Source organism: Notothenia rossii (assembly GCF_949606895.1).
Source record: "Notothenia rossii genome assembly, chromosome: 9".
Lineage (NCBI taxonomy): Eukaryota > Metazoa > Chordata > Actinopteri > Perciformes > Nototheniidae > Notothenia > Notothenia rossii.
The window spans coordinates 27858548-27874442 of NC_136907.1; the positions used below are offsets into that span (position 1 = coordinate 27858548).

The window sequence follows — 15895 nt, forward strand, 5'->3', positions numbered from 1 at the left end:
GGCCTGAGACCTGGACGCCACCTGCAGGACGACGATATTGTGCCTGAACTGGCTAACATCCATCCCAGAGAGAGACCTGACTGGGAGGAGACAATCAGTGCCATGGTGACACACACACACACACACACACACACACACACACACACACACACACACACACACACACACACACACACACACACACACACACACACACACACACCCAAACACGGTCATTTTGATTTTCTCGTTTCTTTTTTGTGAGATGGAGATGGCCCTTGTTTTGAATAAATACAGTATAACCATCAATGTCCTGCTTTCATTGCTGCTGGTAACCTGAAGCTCTGAGTGTCGTTGTGACATGTCAGATGCAGTCAGGGGCGCCACCAGGGATTTTGGGCCCCATGAAAAGATATCACATTGGTTACTTACATTTTTTGTTCTTAATGTTCTAAAATAGTTTGGGTCCCTGTCAGTCACGGGCCCTTAGAATCGTCCTAACTTTTCACCCACACATTACAGCGCCCGTGGATGCATTGATAACACCAGATGCCATAATAATGCAGATGCCATAATCTGCTTATTTGCTGCCCGTCACCATATTATCAGTCCGTTTCCAACCCAGTGGATTGATTTGTCTCTCTCCTACTGAAACTGAATCTCCTCTGTTCCTGAAACACGACCACACATTCGTGATTAATGCAGAGAACAGTTGCCGTTCCAAAGCCCCCCCCTTCCAAACCCTTTGCATAGATGGTCATCTTCCTGTCTGGGTACTCCTGTGTCATCTATTTATTTCAGTCCCTCCACACTGGATTTCATTCAGCAGACAGAATCATTCATTATTTCCTTCCCTCCCATCTTTGGTGTGGGTTTCGCTTCTTGCATCAACAGCACGGTGAAAATGAGGCCGTCTCCATGGTAACATGCCGAGCCACCCGCGGTCGGCATGGTTGGCCCTATCGCAAGTGTTCACTTCGATCGGGCAACAGAGAGAAAGAGACACCACATTCTCACCAGCCTGATGAATATTGATCACAGAGGCGGGGCTTTAATACTGCATGTCTGCTATTCTTTGTTCAATATTTGATATGAGAGGGACTCGGTACCGGAGGATCATCCATTATGAATGTCTCCGGTGGTTCAGGGAGGGATGACAAGAGCGAATAAACTTAGTGCAAGCTGTTGAACAAATAGTTTCCATTTAGTTGTAAAGCCCACATATCCGGGCTGTCACCAATTATTGGTTTCATTATTGATTATATTGCCAATCATTTCTTTTAAATTGATTGATGAATTGCTTCCTTCTCTAACATTTCTGAAATTAGAGAAAAATGGTTATCACAATTTCTAGATGTCATAAAATATCTTGTTATGTCTGACTGAAATATTCACTTTATTAGAAAATCAAACCTAATAGATCAGGAATAGATCAACTTTATTGATCATCTGGAACCAGAGCTTCCTGGGTTTTGTTTTTCTGTCGATCGATGAATTGGTACAGTGATGCTACAGTATATGAGAAGTTAATGTGACATCTTGGATAGATGTGGCGTCGACTTGCTTGTCCACATATGTATCTCTTGTATTTCCCAATTCCATAGGTTCATTTTAATTTAATTCATATTAATATTGTTCAACGTCTGCTGTCAGAGAACTGAAATATTGCAAACTGAAGATATCAACTGAATAAAATCAGTTAGAACCAAAGTTCAGTCCCCAGGCTCTGTAAATGAAGGGTGCTCTGATCCATCGACTACTGATCAGTTTAGCTGATTTCTCCCTAAATACTTTCATAAGTGGTCTCTAGAAAAGGCTGATCAGAAGCGCAAATTAGATTACGCATCAATTCTTGAATGAAAACATTTTCTATAATCCTCAGCCTGATTCTCCCCCGCTCTTCCATTTGCTCTGAGAGTGACACAACTTGTGGAGATCTGTGGCTCAATTACATTTCTTTCTTCATTACTTATTCTATTAAATTGTTAGAAATAAAATCTGGAAATAAGTACCAGATTAGCAAAGCAGCATCTAAGAATTTTGAGTTTGCATCTTGATTTAGTGGAGTCCAGCTCCTTGAGCACAGGACTCTGTGTTGACATCAATTATGCTTGTTGCTCTACAGGTGACCTATCATGCAAAATGCACTTTTTTGATGTCTTTTATACATAAATATGTGTCCATTGTGTGTCAGGGAACTCACAAAGTGTCAGAAAATAAAACCCTCTCTCTTTTCCGCCGTACCCAAATCTATAAAAACGGGGGTACAACGGAGCTGATCCAGAGTTGCGTCCGATATGACGTAATATCGGAAATGTGGGCTGGCTTTACACCCACGGCCCTATCAGAAACGTTGCAATGCAACGTGTTTTGGACGTAATATGGTCTTTGTTTACATTTGCAAGCATCGCTAACACTCAGAGCTAACCTGTACTGGAGAGAGTACGTGTAAAGAAGCAGGAAATAAAAAAAGGAACTCACCTTCTAGTATACCCGCAAGAGAAAAAGCATTTGAGATCCATACTGTTTCTGAAATAATCCTTCAAGTGGTTTGGAACATGATATGGCGTTTAATCACGGCAGCATTTAGCTGAGTATCTGCAGGCAAAGAGCAGACCTCACTGCTTGCCTTGTCTTGCTCAAAAGGGGGCGGGGCCAGAAGCTACAGACCCAGAACCAGCAGTTCTCTAACAGGGCTGAAACAGAGGCATATAATGGATGTCTAAAATGCACGATCTGTTTGATATTTTGAGCAAAACACATCATAAACATGTTATAATATATGCCTAAAAACAGCATGATAGGAGATCTTTAATGTTGAGGCTGATGTTTAAATGTTTAAAGATGACAGTCTCCTAGCAGATTAACAATTGTTTTTGTCGCAGCTGTTTACATTGCTCTGGACACAAAAAAAAGTGCACCGCAAGAATGCACCCATTTAATATTGTAAATGGACTGAAATTGCATTTAAATGTACAACCCTGTGTTGCAGAATGACATGAAATGAATATTGTATTCGGAGCAAGCTCATTGTTAATGTTTTGTTGACAGCTGCATTTAACTGAATGAAGCAAGACAAACTGTTTATTTAAAAGAGCTTTTAATATGCTGTAAAATAACATTGGGATAGCTTTGGCTGCAGAACCCTGTCATCATAAATAAATACTTAAATAGCTTTAACAATGTAACCCCTGGCCTACAGTAAGCAGCTTGGTGCTGTGTCAACAAACGTGCACTGCTTTGTCATCAATTCAATATCATACAACTTTGTTATTAAATTCCCCACTCATTTCCTGGCTCCTCTGATTAAACTTTACCACTTCACTGTCTCATATATTTTGGTCATCAAACAGTTGAAGACATCTCATCTTACAGTGAGCAATCCGGGCTGTTTACAACCAACAAAACAGCATCTACTGCTATTTGACTGCCTCTGCTGTTCCAACAGACACAGATGTATTTGTATGCAGCAGCCGGATCGCTGACGTTTGTGTGTTTTTTATTTTTAGGCGAGGAGCGCAGAGATCCCTGAGCTGAGGACGGATCCCCTTATGCGATCCTGCAGCAGCAGCACGGCCAGCATGAAGGTCAAGAATGTCAAGAAGTAAGTGAAGTACTTTATGGAAACCGTAAACGCTATGAGATGGTCAGTTCAATAAAGTTTGAAAAATAGTTACTCTATTTCTAATATATACTATTTTTTACCATAAGCTCTGGCGTACTTGTGCTCTATATTCCATGTGTTTATAATGAATAGGGCTGAACAGTTCTAAATTAATAACAAATTACAACTATTTGTGAAATTATTCACATTTTGGCAATTACATTTTTTAAAGCTTAATTCTCATCATGACATTATCTGAGAAATTATTTAAAATAATTATGGTGTGTTTTCTTTAAGAGGATTTTAACCAAATAAATATGTTTTCTTGAGTCTCAATAAAAATGGTATTTTAACACATATTCACAAAAATGGTGCTTCTTGCTATTTGAATATTGCACGAGTCAATATTGCCATTTAGATAAAAAGTGAATGAATTGTGCAGCCCTACTAATCAAAATCATTTTAATACATTTAATGTATTACAAAAGGAATGCGAGAAAACACACATTCACAAACCTGCCTCTCTTGAACTTCCAATAACCTGTGTACTGTTGTGTTTTCAGACTTTGTTTCACCAAGGGCCACTTCCCCAAACTGGCAGAGTGCGCTCACTTCCACTATGAAAATGTAGACTTCGGCACAATTCAGGTAAATCACTTTTCTCACTTCATTTCTTTGTGGGGACGTATTTCCTAAATTAGATCACCACATTATTTAAAGTGTACTCGCATACATCCAAAATGCTGAAGAATGGAAGCAAGGGCTAGGCTGATTGCTTTTATGATTTCAATGGAACTGGCTGTATGAAGCGTGTAGACAAAGCTTTGAACAGTGCTTTTTTCAAAAGACTTGGGTGTCTCTAGTTTTTCTCCTGCAGCGTTGGAAAGATCCTTTTCACAAAGAAAGAAGTATGACTCGTCTCTTCTAATTGACGTCAGGAATGTCATCCTTTTTAGCTGTTGCTGTCACGGAGATCGTTGATGATTCTGCATTCGTTTGATATCTTCCTCCACAGCACGACCTCATTCCTTCCTGCTTCACACACCTCAGCTGACTGAGGCTGTGGCTGACTGTAACTTGTAGGTGTGACAGCTACTTGCCTTCAAATCAAACAAGTAGCTGATGTAGCGTCTTTGGATTCTTATTCATATTGTTCAAATTTCTTCAAAATACCCGCTGTCGGCTCACAAGTATAGAACTGTGAGCTTTCACACAATTCATCCTGGCAGCAGCACTTTGGTGCAACTTTCTCTCATATCTTTTTGCCATTATAGAGTTTTTCATTTCCATTCCCTTAACTATGTTTGGTATCTCCAAATATGTGTTCCCAAGCATTGAAATACCGTTATCAGCTGAACTTGGAAAAAAGCAATTTGAACGTCTTTAAGTTGATAAAATGTTATATTGTAGATTCAATGAAATGGACACTACCATTTGTACATGTTAAGTTGAGTTTACTCATCCAAAGGGCTGTAGAAATCTTTTTATTTTCTCTTCTGTGGCTCTGGGAGGAGCTCTGGAAACCGAACAGTCTGAATCATAACCTGAAGCTATGTGATATAAAGGAAGTGGGTATGAATTGTATTATGGGAAATAACGGATGTTGGAGTACTTTACAAATTGTACTGAATACATTTTTAGATAGATTGGTTCTGTTGATTATACTGTAAAGGATGTGGAGATGGCTAACTGGTTTTAAATGAACTTTTGTTGTAGCAGAACTATAGCATTCTCACATAGACAATGCTGTCATTGTGTTAAAAAACCAGTAGGGGTCAGCAGTCAGCTTAATCTGTTCCACATAGCTGTTGGAAGGGCAGAGCATTTCATGAAAACCTTACCACTACACTATGAGCTTCCCCTGCAGCTTGATGGTCTATATAACAGCAAAGGTTGCACCACAGAAACCATATATCCTTTCCCTGCATGCATTAAGGAAACAGTTGAGTGTCTGCAGTCAGTAGATTCTCCTTGAGTAATGCCAGCTGTGCTCAAACTGCCACAGAGCAGACTGTATTACCCTTTGTGCTCGTCATTTTGCTTTCAAGTAGCCCCATCTTTTTGTTTTGCTGCTCTTTTGTTTTACTATTCAGCGCGACTCCTGCCTCTTCTCTCGAGTCGACAGAGCCCCGAGTGAAAATGAACATCGTAGTTGTTGTTGAGCGATTCATTATTCTGTGTTTGTTCCAGCTGTCAATCCGTGCATCTTGTCTCAGCCCAGCCTGTTTTTCTGTTTAATGAAGTGGTCTCAAATGTATTAGGCCCAAGTCATTCTGACATGCTATAAATACTCATACATTTTGAATGGATGATGACATTGATGCTTAGTTGAAATACGATATGTAGTACTGCCAACTGTAGGTTCACCTGGTAAAGCTTAGGATGTTGTTTCTGTTGAATTTCCACCAGTAGTTCTGCATTCTACATGGAGCCTTACAGACTGAGTGCAGGGCACTGAACTGAGGCAGGGTTAGTCCTTCTGCTGGAAGACATATTCTTTCGTTTCCATAATAAAAAAACTTTCCAAAGGAGAATTTGAGTCAGGCAAAGTTTTGTTGTGGAAACATTAGGATCTCACAGTCGCAGAAGGCCAAAGGGGGGGAGCCTGCATTCAGAGCTGTGGCAGTATTTTCTTCTGATTCAGTTTTTTCCGTATTATTCGCAAGTGTTGCACAGTTTCTGAATTTCTGGTAAGAAAGAGGTTAATGTGTTGGATTCTAACATTGTTTTGCGTTTCGTTAGCTCTGATCTACTACTTGCATCACACAAACAGTGTATCATATGTGGGGTGTGAGTACTACACAGTATAATGCAGGGTCCCTTAAAGGAAACAGAGTAAGGCAGTACTGCATGTTATTGGGCTGTATGCCTCTGTAAGTTCAGATTCAGAACTCTAGAAAGTGTGGCGGTAGGTCAGTTGGCTGGTTTCAAGGTCAAGGTCACCGTGAACTCACAAAACACCTTTTTGGCTAGTAAACTAGAGTACTACTAACAAACACCGAGTGTACCAGCCTTCCGTAGCCAAATTCCTACACTAGTACAAACCATGAACGCAACACTCCGTGTTGCATAGAAACCACCAAACCACAACGCAGCACGTTTTTTGAAAGTGCATCTAGTGGTGCTAGTAACGGTGGTCCTATGATAGCAACTCTAAAACATGTCTCTCTCAACTCTGAAGCGTAAACAGAGACAAAACGGTCATTTATCTTGTGGAGCAGATCCAAGTCAAGCTGGACCTTTTCGCGACCGACTTGAGCACGGGTCGGATGCTGCATTTTCCGACGCTCCCCAAACACATCACATCTCCGGCACAAATCACAGATGTGATGACAGATTTCATTGCGAGGTTGAAAGAGAACTTTGCCAGTCGATTAGATGGACTTGCTCTGCCCACAGAGGTGATGATGGGCTTTGCCAGAGACCCCTTCACTGTTGCAATAGAGGGGGACGTATCAACCAGAGCAAAGGAAGTGGTCCCCTGCATCAACAAGGGGAAATATACACTGGAACTTATTGACATGCAGCGCACTAACGGGCCAGCGAAGTTTTGGAGTGATGTCAAAAAACAGCAGTTCCCTAACATTCAGAAAGTAGCGATCTGTGTGCTCAGTATGTTTGGATCAACATACACATGTGAATCAAGCTTTTCACACATGAACTCAATCAAAAGTAGCACTCGCTGCTCCCTGACTGACAGCACTCTTCACCAATGTCTTAGGATTGCATTGACATCCTATGAGCCAAAAATCACTGCTCTTGTTCAAAACAAAAAATTTCCCTTCTCCCTTTGAGAAAGTCAGCGATGACAAATCACAAATGAGGTGAAAGTAAGCACCTAGTTTACTATAGTAGACGTGTAGTATTCATTCATATAGTTACTCGTATCCCTTGTTATGGGTTTGTGCACTGAAGGGTTTGACAGTTCTTTCTGTATTCATTTAAATGCACTTTGTAATGTGTCTGGGTCAAATGTGACCAAAACGTATGATTGCTACATTACTACCTCTTTGTGTTGCATTGGAGCTCTTTAGCTGTTTTTTTTGTATGTGAGGACATTTATTAAGACTGCTATTATTGTATTCAGTAAATGCACTTTGTGATGTGCCTGGTTAAAAAAAAATAACCAGAATATTTGACTTCTAAAGCAAAAAAATTTAATGCTACAACTGTGCACTTTTTTTTCAGATTCTGTTAAATTAATGCTAATTTGTTGTGTTTTTATGCACTTTTTGACGTACCTTTGTTAGATGAACAATGAATAAAAATGGCATGTTTTTCATCGCAGTAATTTGTGTTGGTTTAAAATGTGTCACTACCCGCTTTTTACAGGCCGCTGAATGTCTGGCCCAGCTGAATTTTGTAGTTATAAAATCTGGCCCAACTGAAAGTGTAGTTGAATAGCCCTGCTTTAAGTTGTATAGTTATGCTGCTTGACAATTAAAGTATCAAATCATTCAATTTTGTCAGACAACATAAGAAACGAAAAGACTTTAACTTCGACCAGAATAAATTGTAATTGTTTTCTTATACTTTTACCTTTTTGTGCATTAAACAATGTATCATGAATATATTTAGATGTGAGTTTTGCTTCCACTACGTTCAGGACCAAACAACCGTACTGTAATAAATCCATCTGCTGTTCTTAAACTGATCATGAAGGGATCTTATACTGATCTATAAAAGACATTCATTCATTCATGTTTTTTATAACATGCAATCTATTATTACCACGAACGCTAATGTCCGTTATGTCGTTGCTTGTTAGTTTGTAAAATATCTATGCAAACAGGAATTGGACCAGAACTAAAATGCAAACAATGTATCATTATTTTTCCTTGATCTTGACCAACTTGACTAAACTGCTCCCGATGTCATGAGCAACTGTGTGTGAATGCCAGCTGGAGCAGTTGGCACCTTGTATGGCAGTCTCTGCCTCTGTATGATTGTGTGTGTGAATGCAGATTTGTATATGTAAAGTGCTTTGAGGAGTCGTAAAGACTGGATAAAGCGCTATATAGAAATGAAGTCCATTTACATGTGTTAGTTGCAGCCCTACTTTCCATAGATTAGCTACTGACTCAACCAGCAGAGCATTTCTAGTGTATCATAAAGCTGCGTGCCACCGTCTTTCATTATCCTGCCTATATATTCAGGGCTTTACTGTTGTACTAAGGTCACAGCCTGCCCTTTGACACAGAAGCTCTATGGCTGTGTGTGTAGGAAATACAATGCACTAAATCAATCAATACACATTTCACAACCATACACACTGTGATACACACATTTCACAGATGAATGATTAAATAGAGTAACCTGAGACCTTTTGGATGTGTGTCTGAGAAACACCAAGCCAGAGAAGAGCGGGGAATCCAGCATCCAACAACAATCACAGCAATCAATCTGTCCCTAACAGCTGTGAAGGGGTGCCCCCCCCCCATCTGGACAACAGTGCATGAGTTCACAAAGGCTGTGGTGTTAGTGTGCGGGAGAATGAGAGCAGTATGTTTTAGGACACTCATGCATGTGATAAAGATTGACGTCTCTCTAAGCCTCCTTCTGGCCAGCCCCCTGTGCTGCTATATTGCTGATCTGTGTTTCAGCTGTGTCACCTTCACACTCAGACGGGACACACACCGTCTGGGGGGGACGCTGCTCCACGTTGTGTCCGTGCCGTTACCCCTCTACTCTTCCATCCACCCGTACCTCAGTCACTTCCCTTTCTGCATCCAGCTAGCTGTGATACAATATGTTCCCACTACCCACTCACCCCCTTCACTCACAAAGGAGCAGGAGGGATGCATAGAGCTGAATTCCCTCCCCCAGTGGGACCCTATCCATCAACTGCAGCACTACACTGAGACACCACTGGGCAGCACACACCAGGCAGGCGGCTCTTTAAAGGCACAGGGTTCACTACAAGCAGGATTTAGACAGTTTTCAACGCCAGAATAGTTTTAGCAGTAAAATGATTCACCTGTTAGTGTGGCCCCAACAAACTCCGAGCCATTGCCCTCTGTCACTTGTTCATTAAGCGGACCTCTTTCCACTCGCTGTGAGCAGAGGATGATGTAACGCTTGGACTCATTCTGCCCTTGTTAGTGGAAACAAAAGACCAGCCAGCACACACACGAACACACACACACACTCACACTCACTCACACACACACACACACACACACACACACACACACACACACACACACACACACACACACACACACACACACACACACACACACACACACACACACACACACACACACACACACACACACACAGACACACACACTTTCTCTTTCTCTTTCTCTTTTCTCTATTTCTCTAATGGTTTGTATTGTGAGGTAACCCAGGTTGCATATTAGTTTTGAACAAAAAATCAGGTGCATTGATTGTTTGGAATAGTTTTTAGAGGCCTGTCGAAGTAAAAAATCTCTAGAATAAAAAGATAAAAAAACAATTAAATCAAAGTGAATGTTCATAGATGGAAAAAACCTTAATCAGATATCTCTAGCTAGACCCGCCCAATTCAAACAATTGAGAAAAGTGAGGACGAAAACACAAATGGCGAAATCTTTTAAATGAAACTTCAAACTTATGGCAGAAAATAGTGTGTTTTAAGTAGATCAAACACAAAAGTCATCATTCATTTTTGCCCACCTCTCCTTTTAAGACATCACTTCATGTGCAAAAGAGGATTTTTACAGGGAAAGCCCTAGCTAGCACCACTTTTATATACATATATTACAAAACTGTTTATCAAATGCATCAAAACTGTAGTGAACACAGATGTATATATCGTAGATCTCCTACAATGAACAAGCATTCACAGCATTACCAACATATATACTTTCTCTTGTTAAGGCATTTGAAGCTCCAATGGACTGATTTATTTCCTCTTCCACCTTCACACTCCACAACTCGTCCTCTCCTCTGGTACCTGACCCAGGGGCCTCCACCGGGGGAATGCCTTTGAAATAGAAGCATTTTATCTGCTAAGCTGGCTGCTGGTGCAACTTCTTCACTCAAGGAGACTGAAAGCATGTATGGAACGTCTTGCCCTTTTCTGGCCTCCTATAAATGAGGTTGGGGTAGAAGAGACAAAATTGCAATATGTTCTTGTCATTGAGATGTTTTGGGCGTTTTCTGCATTCCTCTCGTTCTGTAAAGCTGGAATGTTGAGGTACCTTGAATTCCATTTCCATGAAGTCCATACGCCTATGCACACTACAGTAGATTACATTTGTCATAATGACATGTCTTTGTAGCCTACCACATGATGTCATCTCCATAATGCAACCTCTCTCTGTGAGTAAATCTATTTCATTACGGCCCGTCCACACGGCGCCGTGCGTTGAAGCTTGCCGGTGAGCTTGTCCGAAACTCGACCAACAACCAATCACATGAATCTCCCGCCCCGGACACACAAGCACGCGGTTTGATTGGCTAGAGCTTGTACTGGCATATGATTTGATTGGCTGACGCTTCCGTCGAAGCTTCAAAAGTTGAACATTGCTCAACTTTTGAAGTGAGCAACGCAAAGCGAAGCGACACTCCCACAATGTGGTTCGGCAAAGCGTGATGTATCCCCATTCAAAGTGAATGGGCAGAAGCGTTGAAGCTTCAACGCACACCGCCGTGTGGACGGGCCGTTATTCAATCCCTAGATTTATTTGTATAGCTTTTATAAGAATATTACATTATAAGATTTTAGAGTTGGGTGTAACTTTACACATGTCCTCCTTTTTAGATTGAAAGTACTGTTCACAGGCAGCCCTGCACTCATAACTCCTATTCTACAGTCCTACAGAAATACCACTGATCTATTATCCGTTTTGAGATGATGTGTTTCAACAGCTATTGGACAGATTGCCATCATATTTGGCTCAGAAACTCATGTTCCCTTCAAAATAATGTATAATCCCTTTGGTGATTCCCAGACTTTTCATCATCAAATCAACTTGAATTTGTCCAAAACTTCGGCTTGTGCCCAAATACCTGCAAAGTAATGACATTCAGCATTAAGTGTACTTTGTGTGCTACTTAAGAAGAGGCTACTTTGCTAAATGAACACAAAATACACCAAACTGACCATGACAGTGAACATGATAAATGAGAATACATAATAGTGTACAGTACATCCGATCATCAACATGTTAGCAGTGTATCTAATGTAAAAGTTATTTATTTTGTTGACTGCTCATCAAATAACTTATCTTTGGCTTCTAATAGCTGCCGTTTGTAATGCAATCAATTCCAGAGTTACCATTGCACTCCTCAGTGCTGTTACAAAAAACAACAGCTAATTATCTTTCCAGGTACATTTTTGTATTTAAGTACAAAACAATTATATTATTTGATTAGGAGTATTGCATCTTGCATTCAAGGCTTAGACTTCGGTTGTGTTGACTTTTCCTGGAAAGTGCTGGACCTCCCCTCATGTGATCTGTGATAAATCAGTGCACTGAATGAACTGGGTCATCATTGGATTATGATTTGAAATGCATCAAGCAGACTCGTAGTAGAGAGTGATTTGATTCTCCGCTCCCGCAGATTTACGGCTTGCTGATTTTCTCTTTTTTCAGGAACATTGGTACTATTTTATCTCAGTCGGGACTTTTATCAATTGGCAGTCTACTGATGTAAATGTTGGGTAGCAGGTGTGGACTGAGACAAATTATTACGTTTGATCATACTAGTCTTTTCAGGAATGAAGGTAGCAGCGATTAAAGTAAGTACATTAGTTTACTCCTAAGGTCTTTTTCTTTCCCCAGCAGCACAGGGAGGGTTGTCGCTTTGTACCGCGTGTATGTTTGCCTCTTGGCTCCAACATGTGATGTCAGTGGGGCTGGCTCATTTGCTTGGGTTTCTGTTCTCTCTTTTGAATCATCTCATGTGAATGTCATAAATGAAGTCATCTTGGCTGATACAACCTAAAATGTCCTTCCCTCTTTGAGTTGGAACTATTTGGTTGCACAACTTGCAACCCAAGAGCTGGTCATTAAGCATAGGGTAGGCTTCAGTTATATTTTTGGTGACTTTATTTCTGCTTTGCAATTGTGGTAGACTGCGAGCTAGCACACTCCCTGGTTATTTGTGTTGTGAAGTTTTCGTTTAGTCGCCTGGGATCGAATAGCAAAGCATCAGTTATTGATATATTTAACTGAATGTGCTTCAAGCTGTAATGCCTGACACTCATTTTCACTTGCAACGACTGCAGATGTCCTCACTTGAGCACTCAAGTAAATTGCCACCATGCAAAAGTAAAGCAGGACTTCACATGTGGAAGAAGAGAAAACTGCTCTCCCCCAAGTGCTACCGCCTCCCCTTTTTTTCTGTTACCTCCTGCCCTCTCCTCTGCTTTCCTTTGCTCCCTCCATCCCTGCTCTTTGTCCTGGGAACGTACCAACCAGAGAGGGGGGAGAGGAGGAGAAAAAGGGGGAGGGGTGAGCAGCATGTCAGGCAGAGGAGAGGAGGGGAAAGGAGAGAATAGCATGCGGCGGAGGGTCACAGAAAGCAGACCGTGAGATCGCAGAAGGACAGAACTGATTTTGTATTTCTTTTTTCTGGATTTTGCCGTTTCTTCTGTTGTAGCCTGCTGCTGCTTATATCATTGGGTGTTACAGTTCTGCTGGCCATCAAAGAAAGAAAGACAACAAGAGAAAGAAGGTGAGGAAATCAGGATGGGGAATCACAATAGTGGGATGGGGCAAAATGGAGGAGATGAAAGTGGTCCCGTTGAGGATTCCTAATAACCGCCTCCTCATCCAACACCATGCTGCTACTAATAGTGTTACCTCCCACCCTCTGTCTCTGCAGCCCACACTGAGAGAGCTTACTCTGCATGTGAAAGAAAGTGCAGAGGGGGCATTTGTGTCCTGCTGAGGGGAACTTTGTCCCAGGCTGGTGAAACAGGACTATGCAAGAAGGGATGTACATTCTTATGCACACTGGTACAAATAGAGACTGGGGTCAGGTGCTGGAGTGTCAAAGAGAGGCGTAAAGCTCTAAAGAAGGAAAGTGTAGGAACTAAAACAAAGAGTGAAACCCAGACTTAAAGTGCTGTGAGTACAACGTGTCTTTCTGTGTCTTTGGCTGCCTGGTTCTGCTGCTGCACTTATCGGAACAATACTTCCCCCCTGTCCTTGTGTGCCTGCAGGACTCATCAACATTGCTTGTGTGCAAAAGATGGATGTTGGATTTTCCTCTGCAGAAAGCTTGTACATTGCAACTCCTCTGGCTCTCTAAAAATGACCATCTTGGAACCAAGATTTCTGTTGCTTTATGGAATGTTATGCGCCTGCTCCTCTGCTGTACACAGGAAGAACAGACCACCCATGGATGTGTATTATTCTCTAATATGACCATAAACAACTTGAGGCCAGGAAAAAAGTTATCATTTCAAATGCTAGTGACTTGTCTAGTTGTCATCCTCCTTGGGGTAGTTGTATTGCCTTTTTCTTTGTTACTAAAATGTAGAGCTTTAAATTGAACCCAGTACACCCAATTTATTATGACATATTAGGTATTATATTTTGTGATAGACAACCTATTCTCAATTAACTTTTAGGGTGTGCATAGTTATGCCTGGACTGACAAAAGTGAAGGACGTGAGACTGATGACTAGATGAAATGTGTAGAAGTGTCTCCCTGCTGTACATGTTGTTACTTTTGTCATTAGTCTTTTCGCAGTGAAAGTGATGGGACGTAGAGGCTGCTCTGTCAGGCACAGTAGGGCTTTGAGCAAAATTATGATGTCAGCATGACCTCATGTTAACAAAGATAATTCTAGCGGCCAGATGTTATATCGGGTGTCAGCATCATAACATTTTCAAATTAGAAAGGTTCCCATCGCGGCCAGATGTGTCTGCAATAACCCACCCCCTGTCTAGACTGCGACTGTATCGGATATATTTTTCCGACGCTCCTGTCGCGCAACACATAATCTCTCATTTCGATCCATGCAGCTGTCTGCGGCGGCTTCCTGCAGGTGGGCTGAAGCCTCATGAGGAGGACAACAACCTGAAGCATTTATATTTACGATTGAAGTTGTGTAAATGCAAGGTTGATGCCCAATAAAGAGGCACTGAATAAATATACTTAGCTACATTTTGCATCCTACACAGAGTGTTCTGACACATCGGTCCCACTGAACAGCACATTCTTTTATATGCACATTAAATCATGTTTTTATAATAGTTTGTCTCTGAAAAGAAACACAGCCACACAGTAACGGGCAGTGGTGTTCAGGGAAGGCAGTCTTTAAATCAAGTCATCTTTTATGGGAACAAAAGGGCTTCCATGGACTTTCCTCCTCACTCTGGAACCATGAAATTGCTCAGACAATATCTGTTTAGTGGACTTTAGGAGCACGCAAATACCTTTTGCTTTTCTGACAGCAGAACAGTTTTCTTTAGAATACAATTGAACAAGCAGTTGTGAGCAGTTGGGAAATTGGAACAAAACAGTTGCTAAGATGTGCAAAACATACACAAACTTAAGGAGCACTGAAACAAAGTGACGCATTTGCAACATGCCTAGCAGGTGCTATGCTACATCATACTGTATCTTCATTATGTCTTCATCTGGTGTTGTAAGCTAAGTAGATACAACTCTGCCTGAGAAGTTCTACTCATTAAACTGAGGGGGGGTTCCGGGGAGAAAAAGAGCACCACATGATATGAAGCTTAAATCTTATTTTGCACAAAGAAGCGTTGACATGTTGACTCAAGGGCTAAGGAGCCTTCCATCGAGCTTCTGATTGGTGGACGATCACTCTACCTCCTTAGCCAAGGCTGATGCATGCGTATTGTTATACATATGGACACAAGAAATGCATTTCATATACTGATCGACCACCTGGAGATTTTCTATAACCTACACTTAACAGAACCTGTAGGGGATACTTCTAGGATCTGCCTTGTGTTTTTCACACCAGAATATTTTGTGTTGCCTCATTGATATACTCACTTCACATATCAGTGAAAGTCAGTATGTGAGTGAAGCTGAGAGTGGAAACTGAATCACAGGATCTTCTGTATATTGAAACATGGTTCAGAAGGAGGTTTTTGAACTGGCCCCCAAAGAGGCTAGACAAAATACTTACTTCTGACAATGGATGCACATTAAGTTATGGATCATTAAGTTTGCGTTGTTGAAAAAGCCCTTATGATAAAGAGTTACTGAAAAGAAGAGGCTTCATGCCGTTTTTGAGCAGCTAACAGAAATATAGATTGACTAAAATCACCTTTCCTGAGCGGAATAATGCTATCTCCTCTTGCTGCACCTCTTGTTAACATCAAGTTAACGCCA

At 41.2% G+C, this 15895-nt stretch overlaps 1 protein-coding gene across 7 annotated transcripts in view; it reads left to right on the forward strand.

The window, feature by feature from the left end:
- The first annotated feature begins 6 nt into the window (after positions 1-6).
- The window catches only part of arhgap32b (Rho GTPase activating protein 32b), a 54644-nt gene continuing 38755 nt past the window's right edge, over positions 7-15895 (forward strand). For 6 of the 7 annotated variants that reach the window (XM_079649812.1, XM_079649814.1, XM_079649815.1 and 3 more), the window contains exons 1-3: positions 7-105; positions 3489-3583; positions 4147-4231. In XM_079649812.1, coding sequence (XP_079505938.1) covers positions 103-105; positions 3489-3583; positions 4147-4231 — 183 coding nt within the window. In that variant the 5' untranslated portion in view covers positions 7-102. Of the gene's footprint in view, positions 106-3488; positions 3584-4146; positions 4232-13226; positions 13253-15895 lie in introns of those variants that run through there. The other variant, XM_079649818.1, reaches the window with a different exon arrangement.